The sequence below is a fragment of the Carassius carassius genome, chromosome 7 (genome assembly GCF_963082965.1).
Source record: "Carassius carassius chromosome 7, fCarCar2.1, whole genome shotgun sequence".
Taxonomy (NCBI): domain Eukaryota; kingdom Metazoa; phylum Chordata; class Actinopteri; order Cypriniformes; family Cyprinidae; genus Carassius; species Carassius carassius.
The window spans coordinates 31,286,831-31,306,843 of record NC_081761.1 but is presented as its reverse complement, the minus strand read 5'-3'; the positions used below and the strand labels follow the sequence as shown (position 1 = coordinate 31,306,843).

General features: G+C 40.5%; 2 protein-coding genes across 3 annotated transcripts; one reads left to right on the top strand and one right to left on the bottom strand.

Annotated features, from left to right (window-relative positions):
- Window positions 1–13,759: 13,759 nt before the first annotated feature.
- LOC132143934 (carbonyl reductase [NADPH] 1-like) lies at window positions 13,760–16,240 on the bottom strand. Of its 2 annotated transcripts, none has more exons than XM_059554583.1 (4): window positions 16,092–16,240; window positions 15,670–15,967; window positions 15,232–15,339; window positions 13,760–15,145 (listed from the first exon to the last, which is right to left on the bottom strand). In XM_059554583.1, exons 2-4 carry the CDS (start codon window positions 15,953–15,955, stop codon window positions 14,709–14,711), a joined length of 831 nt encoding a protein of 276 aa, XP_059410566.1. In that variant the 5' UTR covers window positions 15,956–15,967; window positions 16,092–16,240; the 3' UTR covers window positions 13,760–14,708. The 2 variants fall into 2 exon arrangements, with proteins under 2 accessions (XP_059410566.1, XP_059410567.1); XM_059554584.1 differs by having other exon boundaries at window positions 15,670–15,984; window positions 16,092–16,208.
- A 61-nt stretch (window positions 16,241–16,301) lies between these two features.
- On the top strand, window positions 16,302–19,971 carry LOC132143933 (SET domain-containing protein 4-like). Its single transcript, XM_059554582.1, has 10 exons — window positions 16,302–16,536; window positions 16,869–16,964; window positions 17,046–17,083; window positions 17,235–17,323; window positions 17,484–17,913; window positions 18,505–18,679; window positions 18,771–18,852; window positions 18,985–19,065; window positions 19,213–19,336; window positions 19,430–19,971. Exons 1-10 carry the CDS (start codon window positions 16,461–16,463, stop codon window positions 19,559–19,561), a joined length of 1,323 nt encoding a protein of 440 aa, XP_059410565.1. The 5' UTR covers window positions 16,302–16,460; the 3' UTR covers window positions 19,562–19,971.
- The last annotated feature ends 42 nt before the right edge of the window (window positions 19,972–20,013 follow it).

Sequence of the window (20,013 nt, the reverse complement as noted above, 5' to 3'; positions counted from 1 at the left end):
TTTTAGAGCTTGACAACCCTAGATTCTATTCTTACCTAGAAGGAAGAAAGGAAGAAATTACAACTTTTAGGTGAACTACTTCAAATCACAGTATTAACCAGGGCATGACACAGCCATCACACTGCCCTCCAAGAGATTACATCTAACTCTGGCAGGGCCAGTGTGATATTTTGGTAACCTTAGGCATTTAATGAGCCTGGTTGCAATAAGACAATCACGTAAGCTTCCCAACAGTCGTCCATTTATAACACAGACAGTTGTTGCATGAAATTCGGCCTCTCCATCAGCTGGTAGGTAAGTAGTCTGCAGAATTGGCATCTGCCGGGACAGTTATGCCTGCCTAGGGCATTGTATTACGATTCAGGAAGGAAAGAAAATCTACACTACTGATCAAAAGTTTGAGGTTGGTGAGACTTGCACACCAAGGCAGCATTTGTTTGATCAAAACTATAGTAATATTGTAAAATATAATTTCAATTTATAATAACCATTTTAATGCGTTTTAAAATGTAATTTATTAAGCTGAATTTTCATCATTACTGCAGTCTTCAGTGTCACATTAAGCTTCCTTCAGAAATCATTCTGATATATGCTGATTTGGTGCTCAAGAAACATTTCTTATGATTATCAGTATTGAAAACAGTAGTGCTACTTAATATTTTTGTGGAAACACTGATTTTCAGGACAATAAATAAAAAGTTCAAAAGAAAAGTGTTTATGTGAAATATACATCATACCGTATTGTATTTACTGTGATTTTTAATGTTTAATGAAACCTTGAAGATTAAAAATATTAATTTCTTTCAAAAAAAAAAAAAATCTTACTGACCCTACAGTTGCAAACATCAGTTTACAATAAACGCTGATGGTCATTCTGTATGGCACTGGAAAGATCAGTACACATTTCTGGGACTGAGTGAGAAAGGTCATCAACTTATGACCTTTAATGCATGGGGGTATTTATTCATTTATTAAGTTAGCCCTGGCAGAAGAACTGACTGTGATGGTAAAAATAAAATAGGCCTTCTAATGATTAGGTCACATCTATAGATTTTACTTTCAGCGCAAATGGATGTAAGTCGATAGGTCACTGCTGAGTTCACAGTGTACCTTTATTATGTATTTAGCGGAGGATGTCTTTAAAATGAGATTTGATTAATAGTGAGAGTGACAGTTTAAGTGGTAGATGGGTATGTGTTGAGATCAGAAATAAGACAACTGATACGTGTGTAAGGAGCAAGAAAGCATACAGTATATAGAGGTCATAGTGGAAAAGAACATAATTAAATCTTTGATAAATGAACATCTAGTACCTTAATGTGAACAGATTAAGTCTTTTTTCATGGAGCAGGTCAGTTCAATTGGTTGTGCTATTTTCTAGACATGCAAATACAGCTTCAATGTACCTGATTGAAGAGAGACAGAATTTCCAAGTTACATATTTTGTCATACATTTGGTTTCTTTTGGCTGTGTTCCCAGAGCTCTGACAGTTGACTCTTCAGCTGATGACAGAATGCAGAAAGCATGTTCTTCTCTTCTTCTACACTCTCCAGCTAGACACAGCAGCACAGACACAATTTAATGCTTTTTATACAAACATGCTTAAATAGTTGCTTAATGGCCAAACATCAACATATCCAACCCTAAACAATATTGCTATTAACACCTAAAACGTACTCGGTTACTAACGTAACCTCGGTTCTCTCTAGAAGAGGGAATGAGTACTGCGTCTTAGCTAAGGCGCTACGGGAAAAGTCTCTTTTCACGAAATACTGAAGCAAAAAATTATCCTTAATTTTGAATTTTTGTAAAGCGCATTTGCAGCAGTACACAGCCATAGGCGAGACGGGTCGCTCGCTCATTGGCTGCTCTGCAGCAAATGCACAGCCTATCGAGCGCAGGCTGATGCAATATCAGACCAATTAGGACGCTTCGCGCCCATCACGGCACTTCTCGCCGAAACGGGTGTGGCCCAACCCTATAAAAGGAGCTCGAAAAGGCTGACTCACCTGATTTATTTCATCGCTGAAGCGAACCAGAGTAAATCGTACGCACGGCAGAGAACGCAGTACTCGTTCCCTCTTCTAGAGAGAACCGAGGTTACGTTAGTAACCGAGTACGTTCTCTTACGAGAGTTCTCTCGTACTGCGTCGTGTACTGCGTCTTAGCTAGGACGCTACGGGAACCCCATGTAAAACGCCGTGTGCGCAGGGATCACACACCCATAAACCTGAAGCAACGCCCAGGATTTACAGTGCACAGTGACCCGAAGGACTCACAGAGAGCCCAGGACAGGAGAGGGGGGAAGCCCTCCGTCCCATATCTAGCAGCACCCATAGATGCGGCAATACAATCATCACACAGTCGAGGCAAGGCCTGACCAATGTGGCAATGCGGGTCTTACGTAATACCGCCCATATAACAGTCGGCAGCGCATAACGCTCACGAACTCAGAATTCCCATCAGGGCCCTGATTCGGTTATACCGACAGCAGCCTCACTTGCAAGGTTATAAAACCTGATAAATGTAGACGGCAAGGCCCAACCTGCCGCCATACATATATCCTGCAAGGAGATCCCAGTAGACCACGCCCACGACGAGGCGACGCCTATTGTGGAGTGTGCTCTGACACCCAGTGGGCACTGAAGGCCCTTAAAAAGCGTAAGCTAACGTTATGGCGTCAACTATCCATCTGGATAGAGTCTGTCTCGAAACAGCCATCCCCTTGGAACGTCCACTGAACGAGACAAACAGCTGCTCAGTCTGTCGAAAGACAGCGGAGCGAGACACATAAGCTCTTAAAACCCTAACAGGGCAAAGAAGACTCGAGTCTCCATCCTCTCCTGACACCGACAGGGCAGACAGGGCAATAACCTGAGCCCGAAACGGCGTGTTGAGGGACTTTGGCACATAACCGTGCCTAGGTTTGAGTATGACCCTCAAGTCATTAGGCCCAAACTTCAAGCACGACTGGCTCACCGAGAGCGCGTGCAGGTCACCCACACGCTTCACTGAAGCGAGAGCCAACAAGAATACCGTCTTGAACGACAGATGCTGGAGGCTAATTGATTGGATAGGCTCAAAAGGGGGACCCTTCATGGCCTCCAAAACTGTTGCGAGGTCCCATATAGGGACTGACGGAGGTCTGGGAGGATTCAGCCTCCTAGCTCCTCTAAGGAAGCGGATGACCAAATCGTTCCTTCCTATTGACTGACCCAGCGCTGTTTCAGAAAACGCTGCGATGGCCGCCACATAAACTTTGAGCGTGGATGGGGCTCTGCCCTTATCCAACAGCTCTTGTAGGAAGGAGAGAACCTCCATCACCTCACAACTAAGGGGTGAACATCCCCGACAGGTACACCAGCTGGAGAACACCGACCACTTCAAGGCATTCAGCCGTCGCGTCGACGGAGCCCTAGCCTGAGTGATGGTATTTAGCACTCCCACTGAGAGATCAGCGGGTAACCGTTGAGCGCCCACACATGGAGGGACCACAACTCCGGTTGAGGGTGCCAAATCGAGCCCCTGGCCTGCGAGAGGAGGTCCCTCCTCCATGGCACTGGCCACGGGGCGATGTCTGCTAACCACATCAAATCTGGGAACCATGGTTGCTTCTTCCAAAAAGGTGCTACAAGCAGTATTGAACATCTCGTTTCTCTCACCCGCTCTATCACCTGCGGAAGGAGGGAGACGGGAGGGAAAGCATAAAACGTGCAGCATGGCCATCTCCATGACAGCGCGCTTTCGTTCTTGGAAAAGAACGCGGGGCAGTGAGCATTTTCGTGGGACGCGAAGAGGTCCACCTCCGCCCTGCCAAATCTCCCCCACAACAGCCGGACTGTTTGCGGGTGTAGAGACCATTCTCCCGTGGGAATGTTGTTTCTGGACAGCCTGTCTGGACCCAGATTCTGTAGCCCAGCCACATGAACTGCCCTCAGCGAGCGCAAGTTGCACTGAGCCCAAACCAGGAGGCGTTCCGTCAGCCTGTACAGGTTTCGGGACCCGAGACCGCCCTGGCGATTTATGTAACGCTCTTTATAATGCCTAGCACCCAATCCGAAACCCCTGTAAGCGCTGACCATGCATCTGCATGAATGGCTAAGGGCTGGATGCGAAGTGCGCTCTGTTGCCTGGGCAACGGCGGCGCTTCGGTGTGCTGTAACATGGGCGTCACGCCTGTGGCACTTGAGGCGGGGAGCGCGCTGATGACAGCGGGCAGATCGCTCCTCCTCGACCCCGTCCCGGCGCTTAACCGATCGAGGGAGGGCTGAGCGGGTCCCATAGGACTCGTGATGTCTGCGAGTAACTGGGCTGCAAATGTGCACATTTACTGCTTTTGACTCGCAGCCTGCCTGGGCAGAGCGTACGCGCACGGGTTTTGTTTTTACAGAAACCACGCGCCGTGTGTGACATAGTGTTTGTGGGCACTGAGGAGTGGGCACGTTTACTATGTGGTGCGCGTGACCGATCTGAGTCGATCTTATAGGCGCGAGCCCTGTGTGCAGGGCTGTGCTTACATGCGGAGATGGGCACTGAGGAGTGGGCATCGTCACTACATTTATAGCACCATCGGGCGTGGCCGGACGAACGTGCACGGGTTTCGTTTTTACAGAAACCACATGACGCGTGTGACATAGTGATTGTGGGCACTAAGGAGTGGGCACGTTCACTATGCAGTGCGCGCGATCGACCTGAGTCGTTTTTATGGGCGCGAGCCCTGTGTGAAGGGCTGTGCTTATATGTGGAGATGGGCACTGAGCAGTGGGCATCGTCACTACATTTATAGCACCATCGGCCGTGGCCGGAACACCAGAAATAACACTCTTTTCGGGAAATATCTGGGCAGCCGTGATAACGGCTTTTGTGTGCAGGCAAGCGGGCACTCGTGCAGGCTTGCGCATTGCAGAAGACGCTGAGACAGTCACAATTCTTGGAACTGCAACAGCGGCGCGCTTGGGTGAGAGCTCGGCCGCAGCGGAACTCATACACCGGCGCTTTCCTAGCAGTGCTAGGATGTTTTCGGGGCTTCTGGCTTCACCGCAATCCTCTGCTGCGGCTCCCGCGGCGCGGGGCGACGTCTGGAAGAGCGAGAACAGGGTCCCGAGCTGCGTTGCTGACGCTGTCGCGATGACGCAATTGGAGGCGGTGGGCGTGGCTGAGAGCTCTGTGGGGCCGGTCTAGTGCGGCTAGCTGCAGAACCGGAGCGCTTCGGCAAGAAGTGCTTGAACGCCTGCGACGCTTTCTGGTCCTCGGCGAATCTCTCCACAAACTTGCTGACAGATCCGAAGAGGCCAGCAGGAGTCAGCGGCTCGTCAAGGAACGCAGCGCGCTCAGACTCCTTGATGTCAGAAAGCGTCAGCCACAAATGCCTCTCAGCCACCGTAGCGGAAGCCATAACCCATCCCATGGCCTGTGCAGCGGACTTAGTAGCGCGGAGGGAGAGATCCGAAGCACTCCTCAGATCCGCGAGACAGATCGCTTCAGGCCCCATCTCATCCAGCTTGCGGAGGAGATCGCCCTGGAAAATCTGCAGCGTGGCCATGGTAGGCAGCGCAGACGCAGCCTGCCCAGCAGCAGAGAAGATCCGTGTGAGCAGCGATGACGTCATGCGGCAGGCTTTGGATGGCAACGCCGCCTTAGTCCGCCGTCCAGCAGAGGGCGGGCAAAGGTGCGCTGCTATAGCCTGTTCCACCGGCGGAAGTGACAGGTAGCCTCTGTTTTTAGCATCGTCCAGTGTGGAGAATGCTGGTGAAACAGATGAACGAACTCTCGCCGAGAATGGAGCGTTCCAAGCTTTCGCCACTTCTTCGTGAAGCTCAGGAAGAAAGGGGGCGTGCTTTGAGCTGGGAGAAAAACGCTCGTCCGGGAGAAAGCTACCATTCCGGTAGACGCTGCGAGCGGCGCTTCTTACGGCGCTGTGGCGCAGCGGATTATGCAGGCTTCGAGAAGAACGCCAGGCAAGTCCTCAGAGTCACCATAGGCATTAACTCGCAATGAGGGCAGCCGCCGTCAGCGAGCGCGAGCGCTGCATGGTCCTCACCCAGGCAGGAGACGCAGATGACGTGATGATCTCCTTCGCTGAGCGGGGCTCTGCACGAGCCTCACGAGGGCATCTTTAAAAAGACGCAGCTCTTTTATGAGTGTGCGTCGCAGGGCGAACTCACACAAGGATATAAAGGATATAGGCGCTGGACAGCACAGCAGGAACGGCAGTGGAAGGCGACGAGGCCAGCAGCTTCAGAATGGCTCGTCCCGCTGATATGCTTCTCAGACGGCGCTTGCTTCCTCTGTGATCCAGCGATGCGTGAGCTTCACTGAAGAGATGAAAAATCAGGTGAGTCAGCCTTTTCGAGCTCCTTTTATAGGGTTGGGCCACACCCGTTTCGGCGAGAAGTGGCGTGATGGGCGCGAAGCGTCCTAATTGGTCTGATATTGCATCAGCCTGCGCTCGATAGGCTGTGCATTTGCTGCAGAGCAGCCAATGAGCGAGCGAGCCGTCTCGCCTATGGCTGTGTACTGCTGCAAATGCGCTTTACAAAAATTCAAAATTAAGGATAATTTTTTGCTTCAGTATTTCTGGAAAAGAGACTTTTCCCGTAGCGTCTTAGCTAAGACGCAGTACGAGAGAACTCTCGTAAGAGAACTAAAGCTACTGAAATATTTTTTGCTAACTGAAGTCAAGCATAAAATAAAATATAAATATTAAATGAAAAAGTTCAACTTAAAAAATGGCAACTAAATGAAACAACATATTTAGGTTGAAGTACTTCAGTTAACAAAAACTATTTTAGTAGCTTTAGTTTTAGGTGTTTACAGCAAATGCAACAGAGAATATTCGCATTGTGTCACTCATGTGAATATTGCTCTCCTCCATTTGATGATAAAACTGGACGTGTAAAAACAGTTGCATCAATAAGCTTTTTGCTGATTGGCTTGCGTGACAAATCGTCAAAAAAAAAGACTTTCCTGCTTGCAATGAAATTTTTAACTTGTGCAGAAGAAACGTTTGTGGCGAAAATCGCATGTTTGTGGCGATCATGATGTCCAATTCGATTCGCGTCATTGCATTCACTTTGTATGTAGCTAATCTACTCCCGCAAATAATTAAATTTGCTCTTTGTGTTCACACCATAAAAAATAAAATAAATCTACAATTAAATCTACTGTAAATAGAAGTATTTAAACAAATAAAAAATGGTAAAAGCCCATAAACAAAATTACTTAAACGTACAGAAAATTGAAAATATAAAAGTAGGCTAGCATATGAATTACACTATAACAAATCTATCTTTTTTTACCCATTTGCATTCTTTTTGAATAATGAAAAGTAACTCGAATAATATATGCCATCTTGTTCATCAGCTCCATTAGCTCATCCTGTCACTGTTGCACCTCTCCCAAGTTACTTTCCTCTTCCTCCTGCTCTTCTTCATCATCAGCATGACCTTGGTGATGCACCACCCCTTTCTTCTCATTTTTCAGGGGCAATTCAATTATGTGCTCCACAGCTGAGCTGTATTCCCTCCCTGTCCCAGATGATGCATCTCTTTCACATGTCTCTTCTGCAGCGGCGGGCCCCTGATGCGACTCAAGACCTTCCATCATGCTGCACTCGGCTTTGCTCACGAGTGTGTCGGATAGAGTGAGAGGCTTTCTCTTCTCATTCAAAGCAGGCCAGTGTGTTTGAGAGGAGCGTTCTTGTGGTGGGGTGAAAGAGGGGACAGGAAAGGATGGTGTCACCTCCATCTGTGTTTCTATGGCCGAAAACTTCTGTTTTGCTCTAGAAATAGTGAAATAATACAAACCTTAATAAATGTTGTATAAAACACGTTTTTGTAGAAATACAAATGAACAAACACCTGTTATATTATTCCTACCTTCTTAGGGAGTTGGAGACAGCAGTCAGGTTAATGAGGGGCAATGGAGACTTCTCATCTAAAATAAATGAATAATAAAATAAATAAATAAAAATCTTTCAAATTCTATGTTAGTGCAACACGAAATGAATACCTAAAGGAATGTTTCACCACAAAATGAAAATTCTCTAATTTCATTCCAAAATAATGTATTAAATTATGCACTGTGTAACTCTGTGTAAGAATGTGTGTATATTTAAAAAAAATAATAATAATTTTTTGGTTCATAAAATGAAAGGCGGTGGGGTTTAATCTTGTGAACTTTTACTGTAGGGACAAAAACAGTAGAAACATTCTTAAAATATCTTCTTTTGTATAGGGAAGAAAGATTTCTTATTTTATGAGTGAGTCCTCTCATGTGGATGAGTAAATGATGACAGAATTTAAATTTTGGGGTGGACTATCCCTTTAAGGCTTGAATGAAGTGTGAGATTTTAAAAGTTTCACCATTCAAACATTTGGGGTCAGTAAGATTTGTATTTTTATTTAATTGTATTATTTATTTTTTGAAAATCATTTTATTTATTAATTTTATTATTAATTTCATTTAATAAAATATACATTAAATTGATCAAAAGTGACAGTATAGACATATATAATGTTACAAAAGACTTAATGCTGTTCTTTTGAACTTCATCCTAGAATCCAAAAAAAAGTATCACAGTTTCCACTAAAATATTAAGCAACTGATTAAAATACTGTATCTCGAGCACCAAATTAGAATATTTGAGTTCTCAAGGATCATGTGGCACTGAAGTTATTTATTGAACTATTTTTTGATCAAATAAATGTAACCTTAGTGAGCACAAGAGACGTATTTGAAAATCTTTAACGAATCTAATTGACATCTAATTTTGTATTGAATTTGAAGTATATTTTTCACACACTTAACCCAAATGCAAAAAACACAGTCACATGCTCACATTTAGTATTTTTCTAAATGTGACAGTGCTGATTCTCCAAAACGACTGAGGAAAATACTAGACACACACTGACTCTCATGAAAAGTTTCAGGGGTCTCTAATGAGGCATTTCATTAACACAACCAAAAGTCACATCAGAGCCTCTGAAACCGTGCAGTAAAGTGAGTCAAAGCTACTTTAGTAAATTTAGAGTGGCATTGCATCTTTACCAGAAATAAGAGAGCCTGGTGGATGTCTGGGTGCGTGAGTGGTTGTTAATTCTGGTCGCTCTTGAGTCTGTGTGCTCTGAAAGGAGAACACAAGATTCTGGTCTTGCTTTTTGGTAAATAATCAATTTACAATGGCTTTTACAAATGTTGATTCATTAGTATTTACTATTTGGTTCTCTAGTTGAGTATGTTACATCTGGAGCGTTCTCCTCAAGGAGACTCTTTGTATTTCTTCTGAATAAATACTGAATGTGACGAATATCATAATGGTTCTGGTATTCTTAATAACATCATGAAACAATCAATAACAGTGACGGTATAACTTACTGGCGTTTAAAGGGTTTAGGGTACAACTTCCTCTTTATTTTCTAGTTCTTCCTCAACCAAGCAGCTTCTGTGTAGAGTTTAGAGTAAGGTGACAGTAATACGTATGTTGAGAAAGCCAGCAAGAAGTTAGGCATTACAAAACAAAACACAGAGACAGTCACTCAGTGGAAAATGACTTTTAAAAGTAACGCATTACAATATTGTGATATACTCCCTAAAAAGTAACTAATTGCTTTACATACTTACTTTTTATGGAAAGTGCATTATGTTACTTTTGCTTTACTTTTTGTCACCTGGGCTGGGTTTGCTTATTTGTTTTTTTGTTTTTGTTTTTTATAACAAAAAAAAACAAAGTTATAATTTTGAAATTATAAAGCCCTTACACACAAAAAGTGAAATAATAAGCCTTGGCCTGAAGGGCCCCTGCATGTAACTCCCAATTTCTATCAACAAGGGGACAGGAGAGGTGTCAGTAAATAAAAAGAAAAACATTTGTCACTTATTTGAAAATATATTTTCTTTTAAATTTAAATGTAATGCATTACTTTACTAATAACTTGAAAAAGTAATCTGATTATGTAATTCGCGTTACTTGTAATGTTTTATCCCCAACACTTTTGGGGATTGGAACAACATAAGGGTGAACAAATAATGACAGATTTTTTATTTTTGAGTCAACTATTCCTTTTAATTAGCTAGAAATGTCTTTTAAACCCTGTGTTTTTTTTGGTTACTGACAGGTTATTGACAGCAATACTCACAACACATCCTCTATTCCTACGGTGCACTTTGGGTCCTCTTTCTTTCGCTTGTAGCGGATTTCATTCCAATACTTCTCCAGCTTTATGCTGAGGTTGTGCATGATCTTCCTGTACAAAATAATGCCTTTCCATCAAAGTAACCCAAGGGCATGATTTGGGGTAAATACCAGCAGAGTGATAAACAGCATTTGTTGAGCACACCTGTATTTATCGGTGTCATCAAAGTCCTGTTTGTTGTGAGTGGGCTGAAGGAAATTGCACTCTATAACACCAATAACACCCACACCTTTTCTTTCGGCCTGTTATAATAACAAACCATGGCTTTTAGTACTGAATTTATGGGTAAAGAAGGCAGAAGAAACATGCAATCATTTCTGGTTGCCTTACATTTGCAGCTCACTTTCACATATGGCTTTATCAGTCTGTTCTTATGGTACATCATTATCCCAAAATGATTTTTGCTTTTGGTGTTGTATCCATATTTGCCTCTTTTAAGAAAAACAAAGAAATGATAATGTATATTTCTACTAATGATTGCATGTCATATATATTTCCATACCACACTCTTGCTCACCTGAATTCACTTTCGGGGTAATGTTGCACTTGTCACTGATGTTCGCCTTGATCAGAATGTCATACATATCTGTGTCAAAGTCGAACTCAGTCTCGCCATTTGTGGTCCTGAAAAACACACAATTTACACACTAGCTACTGTTTAAAAGTTTGGGGTCAGTAAGAGTTTTTTAATGCTTTTAAAAAAAGTCTCTCATGCTCAACGTTTTTGCCATGGCAAGAAAAAAAACTTTTTTTGAGTTCACATCTACCAAACATGTTTGTTTTTTGTTTTCGTTATGGAATTTTACAAACAGTTAAATGGGTAATTGTGACTTTATATCTCACAATGTTGACTTTTTTTCCAAACACACACACACACACACACACACACACACACATTCAGACTTTTCTTCTCAGAATTGCAGTGTATATCTATAAACCTTTTAGTTTATTTCTCACAATTCTGACTTTTTTCTCAGAATTGCAAGAAACAAAGTATGAATTGTGAGCCACACTCTCAGTATTGCAGGAGAAAATGTAATAATTATAAGAAACAAAGTTGCATTTTTATTTCATTTTATTTTTATTCATGGCAGAAAAATGCTTTTTATAGCTCAACAAGGCTGCAGTAATTTAATCCAAAATACAGCAAAAACAGTACTATTGAGATATTATTGCAATTTAAAGTAACCATTTCCCATTTTAATATATAATGTAATTTATTCCTGTGATGGTGAAGATGAATTTTCAGCAGAATCAGCATCCAGTCTTCAGTGTCACATGAGCCTTCAGAAATCATTCTAATGTGCTGATTTGCTACTCAAAAAAGTAAAAAAGGTAACTGCAACTATTTGAAAGAGAAATATTCTGTAACACTAAAAATGCCTTTGATGTCACTTTTGATCAATATAATGAATAAAAGTATTAAATACAAAAATAAATAAATAAATCAGTCAAGACTGAGGCAGGAGTCCCACACTCATGGTGTCTTTGGTCTTCATGAAACAATGGCCTCTTTTCCCAGACGCATGGACCCTCATTTAAACCCATTGCCGTACACACCAACTGGAATGTGAAATTTCACTGCTTTCTTCTCACTAAAATCAAAGCTTTAAAACATCAGGAAAATTTGTTAACATGCATTACATATACTAGCATTCAAACGTTTGGGTTATTTGTCAAAAGTAAATATTTTCTTACTTTTCAGCAAAGATGCATTAAATTGATTATATATGTATGTATATATATATATATATATATATATATATATATATATATATATATATATATATATATATATATATATATTTCAAATAAATACAGTTTTAAACTTTCTTTTTATCAAAGAAAACTGTTTTCGATAATAATTAGAAATATTTTTTGAGCAGCAAATCAGCACATTTAAATAATTTCTGAAGGATCATGCGACCAGAAAGACTTGAGTAATGAATGCTTTGGCATCTAAGAAATAAATTACATTTCATAATCTTTTAATATGAATACAATTATTTTTAACTGTAATAATATTTGTATACATTTTGATCACATAAATGCAGCCTTAGAGTGCACAAGAGATTTATTTCAAAACTTTGAAAATATTGTACCAACCCTAAACGTCTGAACGGTACATCCACAGCACTATATCACACATCTGATCATATACTTTCATTAAGAGATTACTTAACCTGGTCGAAAGTTTACACTAAAAAGCAGCTGCATTCATTCAGAGCATGATAAGTATAGTGATTACAAGAAGCCAATTAGCTGTCCTTAATTATTCTGGCAGTGGGCCCCAGCACTTCAGTGTTGGTTTAATGTTATAGGCTTTTAGTGCTAATGACATAAGACCACTGTGAATCCCTTGAATTAACTGATTAAGAGTTCTTAATTCTCTTGCATTTATAGCAACCAGTAATTACAAGTCCATTTCAAACCCTTTTTACTTGCTGTAGCTACTAAAAATGAATAATAAATTAGCTTAAGCGAATGGACAGGCTGTAAGGCTTTGTACCTGAGCATCTTATGTTGTCTGGCTCTGGTCAAACCCTCCCTGTTATCCATAAACGAGAGGCAGTCGAGTCCTCTGATGCGTGTCCAGTCTATCCAGATCTATCCAGCATGAACATCTGGGTCATAAGCATTATCTGCAACACAATATTTCATCTGACTGGAATATCTAATGAACTTTTTCGAACTACGCCAACACCAGAATGAGAAACCCAAAATTTCAACTTGTTGTCTAAACATGTTTTATCAAATAAATTGACAAATCAGCTCAGCTATGGCTCTGAATGGCAAGGTGTGACTCGTGGAATCAGCATGAGGACATTTTGGACTGATCTGCATGAAGAAAATGGGATGCTGAATGGAAGAAATATCATTTAAAAGTAATGTCATTGCACGCATTTTGCTAATTATTTAACATGAATCTTGCGATTTCTACACTGATTTTTCAGTTGTAAAAAACAAAACAAAAAAAAGTATAAAGATTACTCTACATTTTTCTTTGTACTTCATAATTTCATGTTTAATTCATGTCATTTCTTTGTAATTATTAGTGAAATTTACTAGCAATTTCTGAGTCAAAATAATTTCTACTCATAAAATATATTTCTATAAATTTCATTATTTCAGTATATTTGTATGTAGTTTAATCTATGGATATTTTTGAGGTAAAAATGAATAAGTAATGATTTTAAAAATGTTTAGTTTACAAAATATTTCAAATTACAATAAAAATGCAAACATTTTAAATATAACATTGTTTAAAAAATTACAAGATTAAACCCGTTGCATTCTTTCACCTTTTTGAATCCAAAAAAAAAACTGACTTCTAAAGGGGGTTCCTCACATATTTTTCTGAGCAATAAATGCTGGTACGAATGCGTAACCTGAAACATCTTTATTTACTTCTTGGAAATGAAGCTTTTATTTAAGCAGGTACTTTAAATATCAGTGTATATACTGTACTGCAGACATGACGAGAATGCTGGATATTCATTTGCCTCTTCCAAACTCTGCAGAAATATTCATCAAATGCATTTCAAGAAGAAGCAACACAACTAGGTGAGAAATATCATGGAATTTTATTTTTGTAATTCAGTTTTCTTTTCCAGATTAATTACATTTATAACAGTATTATTTATATGTACAACAGTTTTCGGTTTCAACCCGACAAGATGACAGTTACAATCAACTGAGCAAAATTAATTATGAATTTAGATTAAACGTTTGTATTTGTGCATTTTGCATCTTCAAATATTTATTTAGGATTTCTAAACTATAAGTCTCAATCTTAAAAGGATAGTTCACTGAATTATGAAACTTTGCTAAAGATGTACTCACCTTCAGGCAGTGAGTTTGTATCTTCATCAGAACTGATTTGGAGAAATTTATCATTACATCACTTGCTCACAAATGAATCCTCTATAGCGAATGGGTGCCATCAGAATGAGAGTCCAAATAGTTGATAAAACATCACAATAATCCTCAAGTAATGCACATGACTCTAGTCCATCAATTATTGATGAATCTTGAAAAGCTACATGTTTGTAACAAACATAAAGCTATTGGACTCTCATCATAACGGCACCCATTCACTACAGAGGATTCATTGGTGAGCAAGTAATGCAATGCTAAATTACTCCAAATCTGTATCAATGAAGAAACAAACTCACCTACAACCTGGATGACCTCAGGTTGAGTACATGTCTTCAATATTCCACTTTTTTTGGTGAACTATTCCTTTAAGACCACATAATTTTTGGTAGTTAGCTGATATTCAATTTGTCAATTCACCAAAACTTTGATCAAATTTTAAAGCTTTTTGTGTAACATTTACAAAAATGCCCATTGTAACTTTTAGAATACCCGAAGTCTTCTGTCAAGGGTTCAGTCTGAATTCAGCCCAAAACTTTCTAGAAATAACCTGTCTAAACCTTGATGGTTCACTCTGGTGTGTCTGAACTTGACTCCAGCTTTGCAACACAAACACACACGGCTCCTCTTTCTAGCTCTCACCACGGCTGCACTTTCTTCTCTGAAACAAACTGCCCATGGGGCTCTTTAGCCCCTGCAGGCAGTAATGCCAAGAACACTGGAGTGATGGCGCCCTCATCTGGTGACTTGGTTGCATTTGGTCCAGCCATGTCGGTCCTGACCCATCCTGGACAGCAGGCATTGCAGAGGATCTCATCTCCAGGCCTCTCTTTTGTCAGATTTCGGGCCAGGATTCTAGTCAGGGTGGTGAGGCCAGTTTTGGAGACTCCGTATGCAGTGTTAGGCCAACCTCGCTCTGCGTGAACCCCTTCCTGAGCTTCACGGACGAATCGCTCCATCAACCCAACTAGCTCTTCCTCTGTGATGTCATCGCTTCGGAAACGGGCCTGGAGTTCAGGACTGCAGCGGCTTAAAGCCACCGAGCCCATTCCACTGGAGACATTCACCAGTCGACCTAGAAAGAGAGAGATACGAGTGTTTGAGAGAAGAAAAGAGATGACACGAATCACCAGACGAGCAGGTTTAACTGACATGACTTACCTCCAGGCTTGATAATGGGCAGGAACACATTGCACATGTCTCTAGTAGCAAAGAAATTAGTCTTCAATGTCACATCTGCTTGGATCCCAAAGGGGGTCGTGTCTGCCACTGCCATGAAGAAATAAAACATTCTTAATCTTTTTATTACACAGAAGACAGTAGGCTATATGATTGAATTTTGTTATTTCTCCCACCAGATGCTACCAATCTGCCTTCTATGCATTGGATTTAAACTACATTCGCCGTTTTTAAATTATATATATTATATATTTAATATTTATTTGTGTACACAGAGTTCAGGTGCAAAAGCCTCTAAAGTGCCGTTTAACATTTTCTTTTAAAATGAGCATTTTATCAGCTTCTATGTGTGGGTTCAGTAATTTCACTTCAGTGGTAATGAACAGGTTCAGATTGTTGATTTCTGAATAAACCTCTTACTTTTGAAGGCGATGCCAGCGTTGTTGACGAGCACGTCGAGGCCGCCGTACTTCTCCGTGAAGAAGTCCCGCGCGGAGCGGACGCTGTCGGGGTCGGTGATGTCCAGCCGGTGAAAGAGCGGTGCTAGTCCTTCCTTCCTCAGACTGTTCACAGCAGTAGTTCCTCGACCGTCATCCCGAGCTGTCAGGTACACGTCTCCGGCGAATTCCTTGCACATGGCCCGCGCGATTGCGAACCCGATGCCTTTATTTCCACCAGTGACCAGAGCTACTTTACTGCTGCTCATAGCTGCAAGTGTCTGCAATGGGGAAGAAACTGACAATAAGACATTTTCCGTAACATAACAGCAGCCTTATTAATAAAAAAATAACGCGATTAAATGCGTTTGTGAAACGTATGCATAATTAAAAGAAAACTCGTACCTGTTCTACTCCGCGGTGATCAAGTGATCAATTCACTTTTGTTTTTGATGTGCGTCGCTTCTTACTGCGCGCGCGCCGAGGAATAGCCTTGCATAAAGCATTGATGTTTGATATCTATATCATGTGCATTAGGTTCTGCGTGCTGATATAGCAACAGGTATAAGCTGTAAATCCTTTTTTTTTTCTTTGCAAAAAATATCTCTGTACGTACTGTGATTGGTTCGAAGACAGTGACGTAACGACGGATGAAGCACGTGACCCGGCTGTGTTTTTGACCATGTGGATGTGTATTTTGTTTCTAACTGCGGTATAGAACCACATTACACCCGATATAAGCTTTAGGTAGCGCCTTTGTATGGAAACTTTACGATGAATAAACCTGGCTGCCGCGCTGGGAGAAGAGCGAGGGAAAAAAGACGGAAAAAACACACGAATGTATACAAAGGTAGCTATTCAGTTTCTATGCTGATACACTGTATGTGCTTTTGTTGCCGAGGTGTTTAGTCGGTTCCCATACTGTACTCCCAAAAGGAGCGTAGTCTGGGTGTTGTTGTTTTTTCTCCTCACTTCCCTTCCCTAATGTTATGTTGTATTTCTTCCTCAATTCCCTGTCATGTATGTTGTGTATGTATGGACAGGTTGATGGCTAATTTCGCTGATAATTGTGACTAGTGACAATAAAGGGCTGCTATTACTACTATTACTACTACTACTGTAACTTTGTTGTATCGTTTATGAAGTTTTAATTTATGTTTTATCCGTGTTTTAATTCTGTAGTTACTCTGACTCACGAAGCCCAGTTTGTTCTTTTGAGGAGATGGCTAAAAGAAAAAGGATTCACCTCACAGTCTCTCATCCCTGTCGACTTCCAAGGCAAGCAGATCGTTTCAATGGTAGGGAGCTTGAATAATACTTTTTAACACATAGTAGTTACTAACTATTTTTCCTCCTTAGATACTGGAAGGGGGCTTATGACAAATCAAACTATCAAGGTAATTATTTGTATGAGCTTGTGTGGGCATATGTATGTGTGTGTGTGTGTGTGTGTGTGTGTGCGTGCGTGCGTGCTTGCATATGTGCATACTGTAAATCCAAAATCTGAAACCACATTGAAAATATGTTTATTATTTGTTACCTTTGCAGGCCAAAAACAGTGTGATTTCCTTGCCTGAGAAATGCTTACTGACAACCGAGACGGTTCTCAAGAGTTACATGGGTGACTATATAAAAAGGTATTTGGACTGATTGTTATATTGTATTACATTATATTTAAAAACTAAACCAATCTCTCTCTCTCTTTCTCTCTCTCTATATATATGTATGCATGTATGTATACATAATGTGTTGTGCTATTAGATTTTTTAAATGGACCATGAGGTTTTTTACTTGTAGATGGCATCCTCCTGTATCTCCTCTTCTTGCTCTTTGTTGTTTCTTGATTGCTGAGAGACATCGTGGAGATGCGTCAGAGTGGAGTCCCTACATTAATATCCTCCCGAAGACCTACACATGCCCTGTGTACTTCTCTGATAACATCATTGACCTTTTGCCGAGGAGTCTCCAGAAGAAAGCCACAGAGCAGAAAGAACAGTTTCAGGAACTCTACTGTTCTTCACTGATGTTTTTCCGCTCCCTCCAGCCACTCTTCAGCCAGCCCACTGAGGAGCTGTTTACCCAGGATGCACTGCGGTGGGCTTGGTGTAGCATTAATACACGTACGGTGTACATGGAGCATGATCAGAGTGAATATCTCTCCAGAGAGAAGGATATATATGCGCTTGCACCATACCTGGACCTGTTGAACCACTGTCCTAATGTACAAGTAAGAGCACCTAACAAAATACACTACTGTTCAAAAGTTCAAGGTCTGTAGATTAATGTTTGATTTTTTAAATCTCTTATGCTCACCAACGCTGCATTTATTTATAAAAAAATACAGTAAAATCAGTGATATTGTGAAATATTATTGCAATTGAAAACGACAGATTTCTATATGAATATAATTTAAAAGTTAATTTATTCCTGTGATGCAAAGCTGAATTTTCATAATCTTTACTCTAGTCTTCAGTGTCACATGATCCATCAGAAATCATTCCAATATGCATATTTGCTGTTAAAAAAACAAACAAATTCTTATTATTATCAATATTGGAAAAAGTTGTGATGTTTAATATTTTTGGTTTAAATCATGATACATTCTTGGATGATTGTAAAGTTTAAAAGAACAGCATTTTTGTAACATAAAACATTTCTTTACTGTTACTTTTGATCAATTTAATGCATCCTTGCTGAATAGAAGTATTATTTTCTTTCCAAAAAACAACAAAAACAGACTTTTGAGTGGTAGTGTACTTTCTTACAAAACAATAAAATTGCATAATTATAAATAAACACTACAAATTTCCTTGTGCAGGTTGAAGCTGGCTTTAACAAACAAACTCGCTGTTATGAAGTTAAAAGTGTTCAAGGCTGTAAGAAGTTCCAGCAAGCACTAATCAATTACGGCCCTCATGATAATAACAGACTACTTCTGGAATATGGCTTTGTTGCCTCTGGTAACCCCCACAGTGTAGTATATGTTGATTTAGGTAGGGAAAATACATAAAGATATTTAAATATTCTACATGCAAATATTAAATACTATTGAACTGCATTGACCACTGTTTGTTGTTATTGTAGGAACTCTACAATTATGTCTAGATGAAAAAGACAAACAGCTAACACAAAAACTACTTTACCTAAGGGACAACGATTTTTTAAGGCAAGTAATATAAAATATTGCACGCTGTTGATAAAATTGTGTGTAATGTTGCAGTTCATTATAAGAGGTCATTTTAAACTGACTTAAATTCACAACAAAAATCATGTTCCATATGCTTTCACTCTTCAACAGAAACTTAACGTTTGGGATGGATGGCCCTTCCTGGCGACTGATGACTGCACTGAGACTGCTGTCCTTGAAACCTGAGCAATAGTGAGAAGTTAACATCCCAAACACATTATTTGCATGCGTGGAATTTGACTGCATGATAATGCAAAATACAATATCATATTTTTGCTTTTACTTGCATATAGTTAATTTTATGCCAGTTTAAAACAGTTTAAAACTTGTTGTCTGTAGTTCTTGTTGGAAGAGTGTCCTATTGGGGGCAGCGGTGAGCTGGGATAGAGAACAGTGGTGCATTCACTCTGCCCTAAAGCTTTGCAATAACCTCAACGATGACAATGTCAAGGCATTAGAGAGTGTAAGTCTAATTAAATCTATTCATTCTTAATGCTGCCTGTGTCTAATTAAAGATACAAAACCACTTACAGTCTGAGTCTTTTCATTTGTACAGCTATCAGAGCTCAAACAGGGTGCGAACCTGCCTTGCCTTCAACAACTGTGTGTGGTGGAGAGCCTGAGACAAGAGGAGCAGAGGATTCTGGAACACACACGAGTGGTTCTTCAGAACCTCTGGGGACAATAGTCACTGTGGAAACAGTAGGGCATTTGGAAAACACTGAGAAAGAAGCCTCATGCTGTCACTGCCAAGATTCAAACACAAGCCAAGAGCAAGCAGATATGCTACAGCTCTGAACCGAATCACCTCCAAAACTGCAGGGAGTCAAAAATACTTCAAAGAATACTTCACTCAGAACTGAACATTCTGTCATTTACTCACCCTTATTACTTTTTCTTCTGTGGAACACAAAAGGAGACATTTTGAAGAATGTCCATGCTGCTCTTTTCTATCAGTGTTGTTATTAGAAATGCTGCAATGGCCAACTAACAAAAAAAATAGTTGAAGTTCTAAAATGACTACAAATGAAAATAAATTAAAACTGTCCAAAGCACATTGATTAATAAAGCTCAAGCTAAAATAAATGTAAAATATAAATTAAAACGGTTGTTTGATGTTCACTTTTCACTGCATGGAAA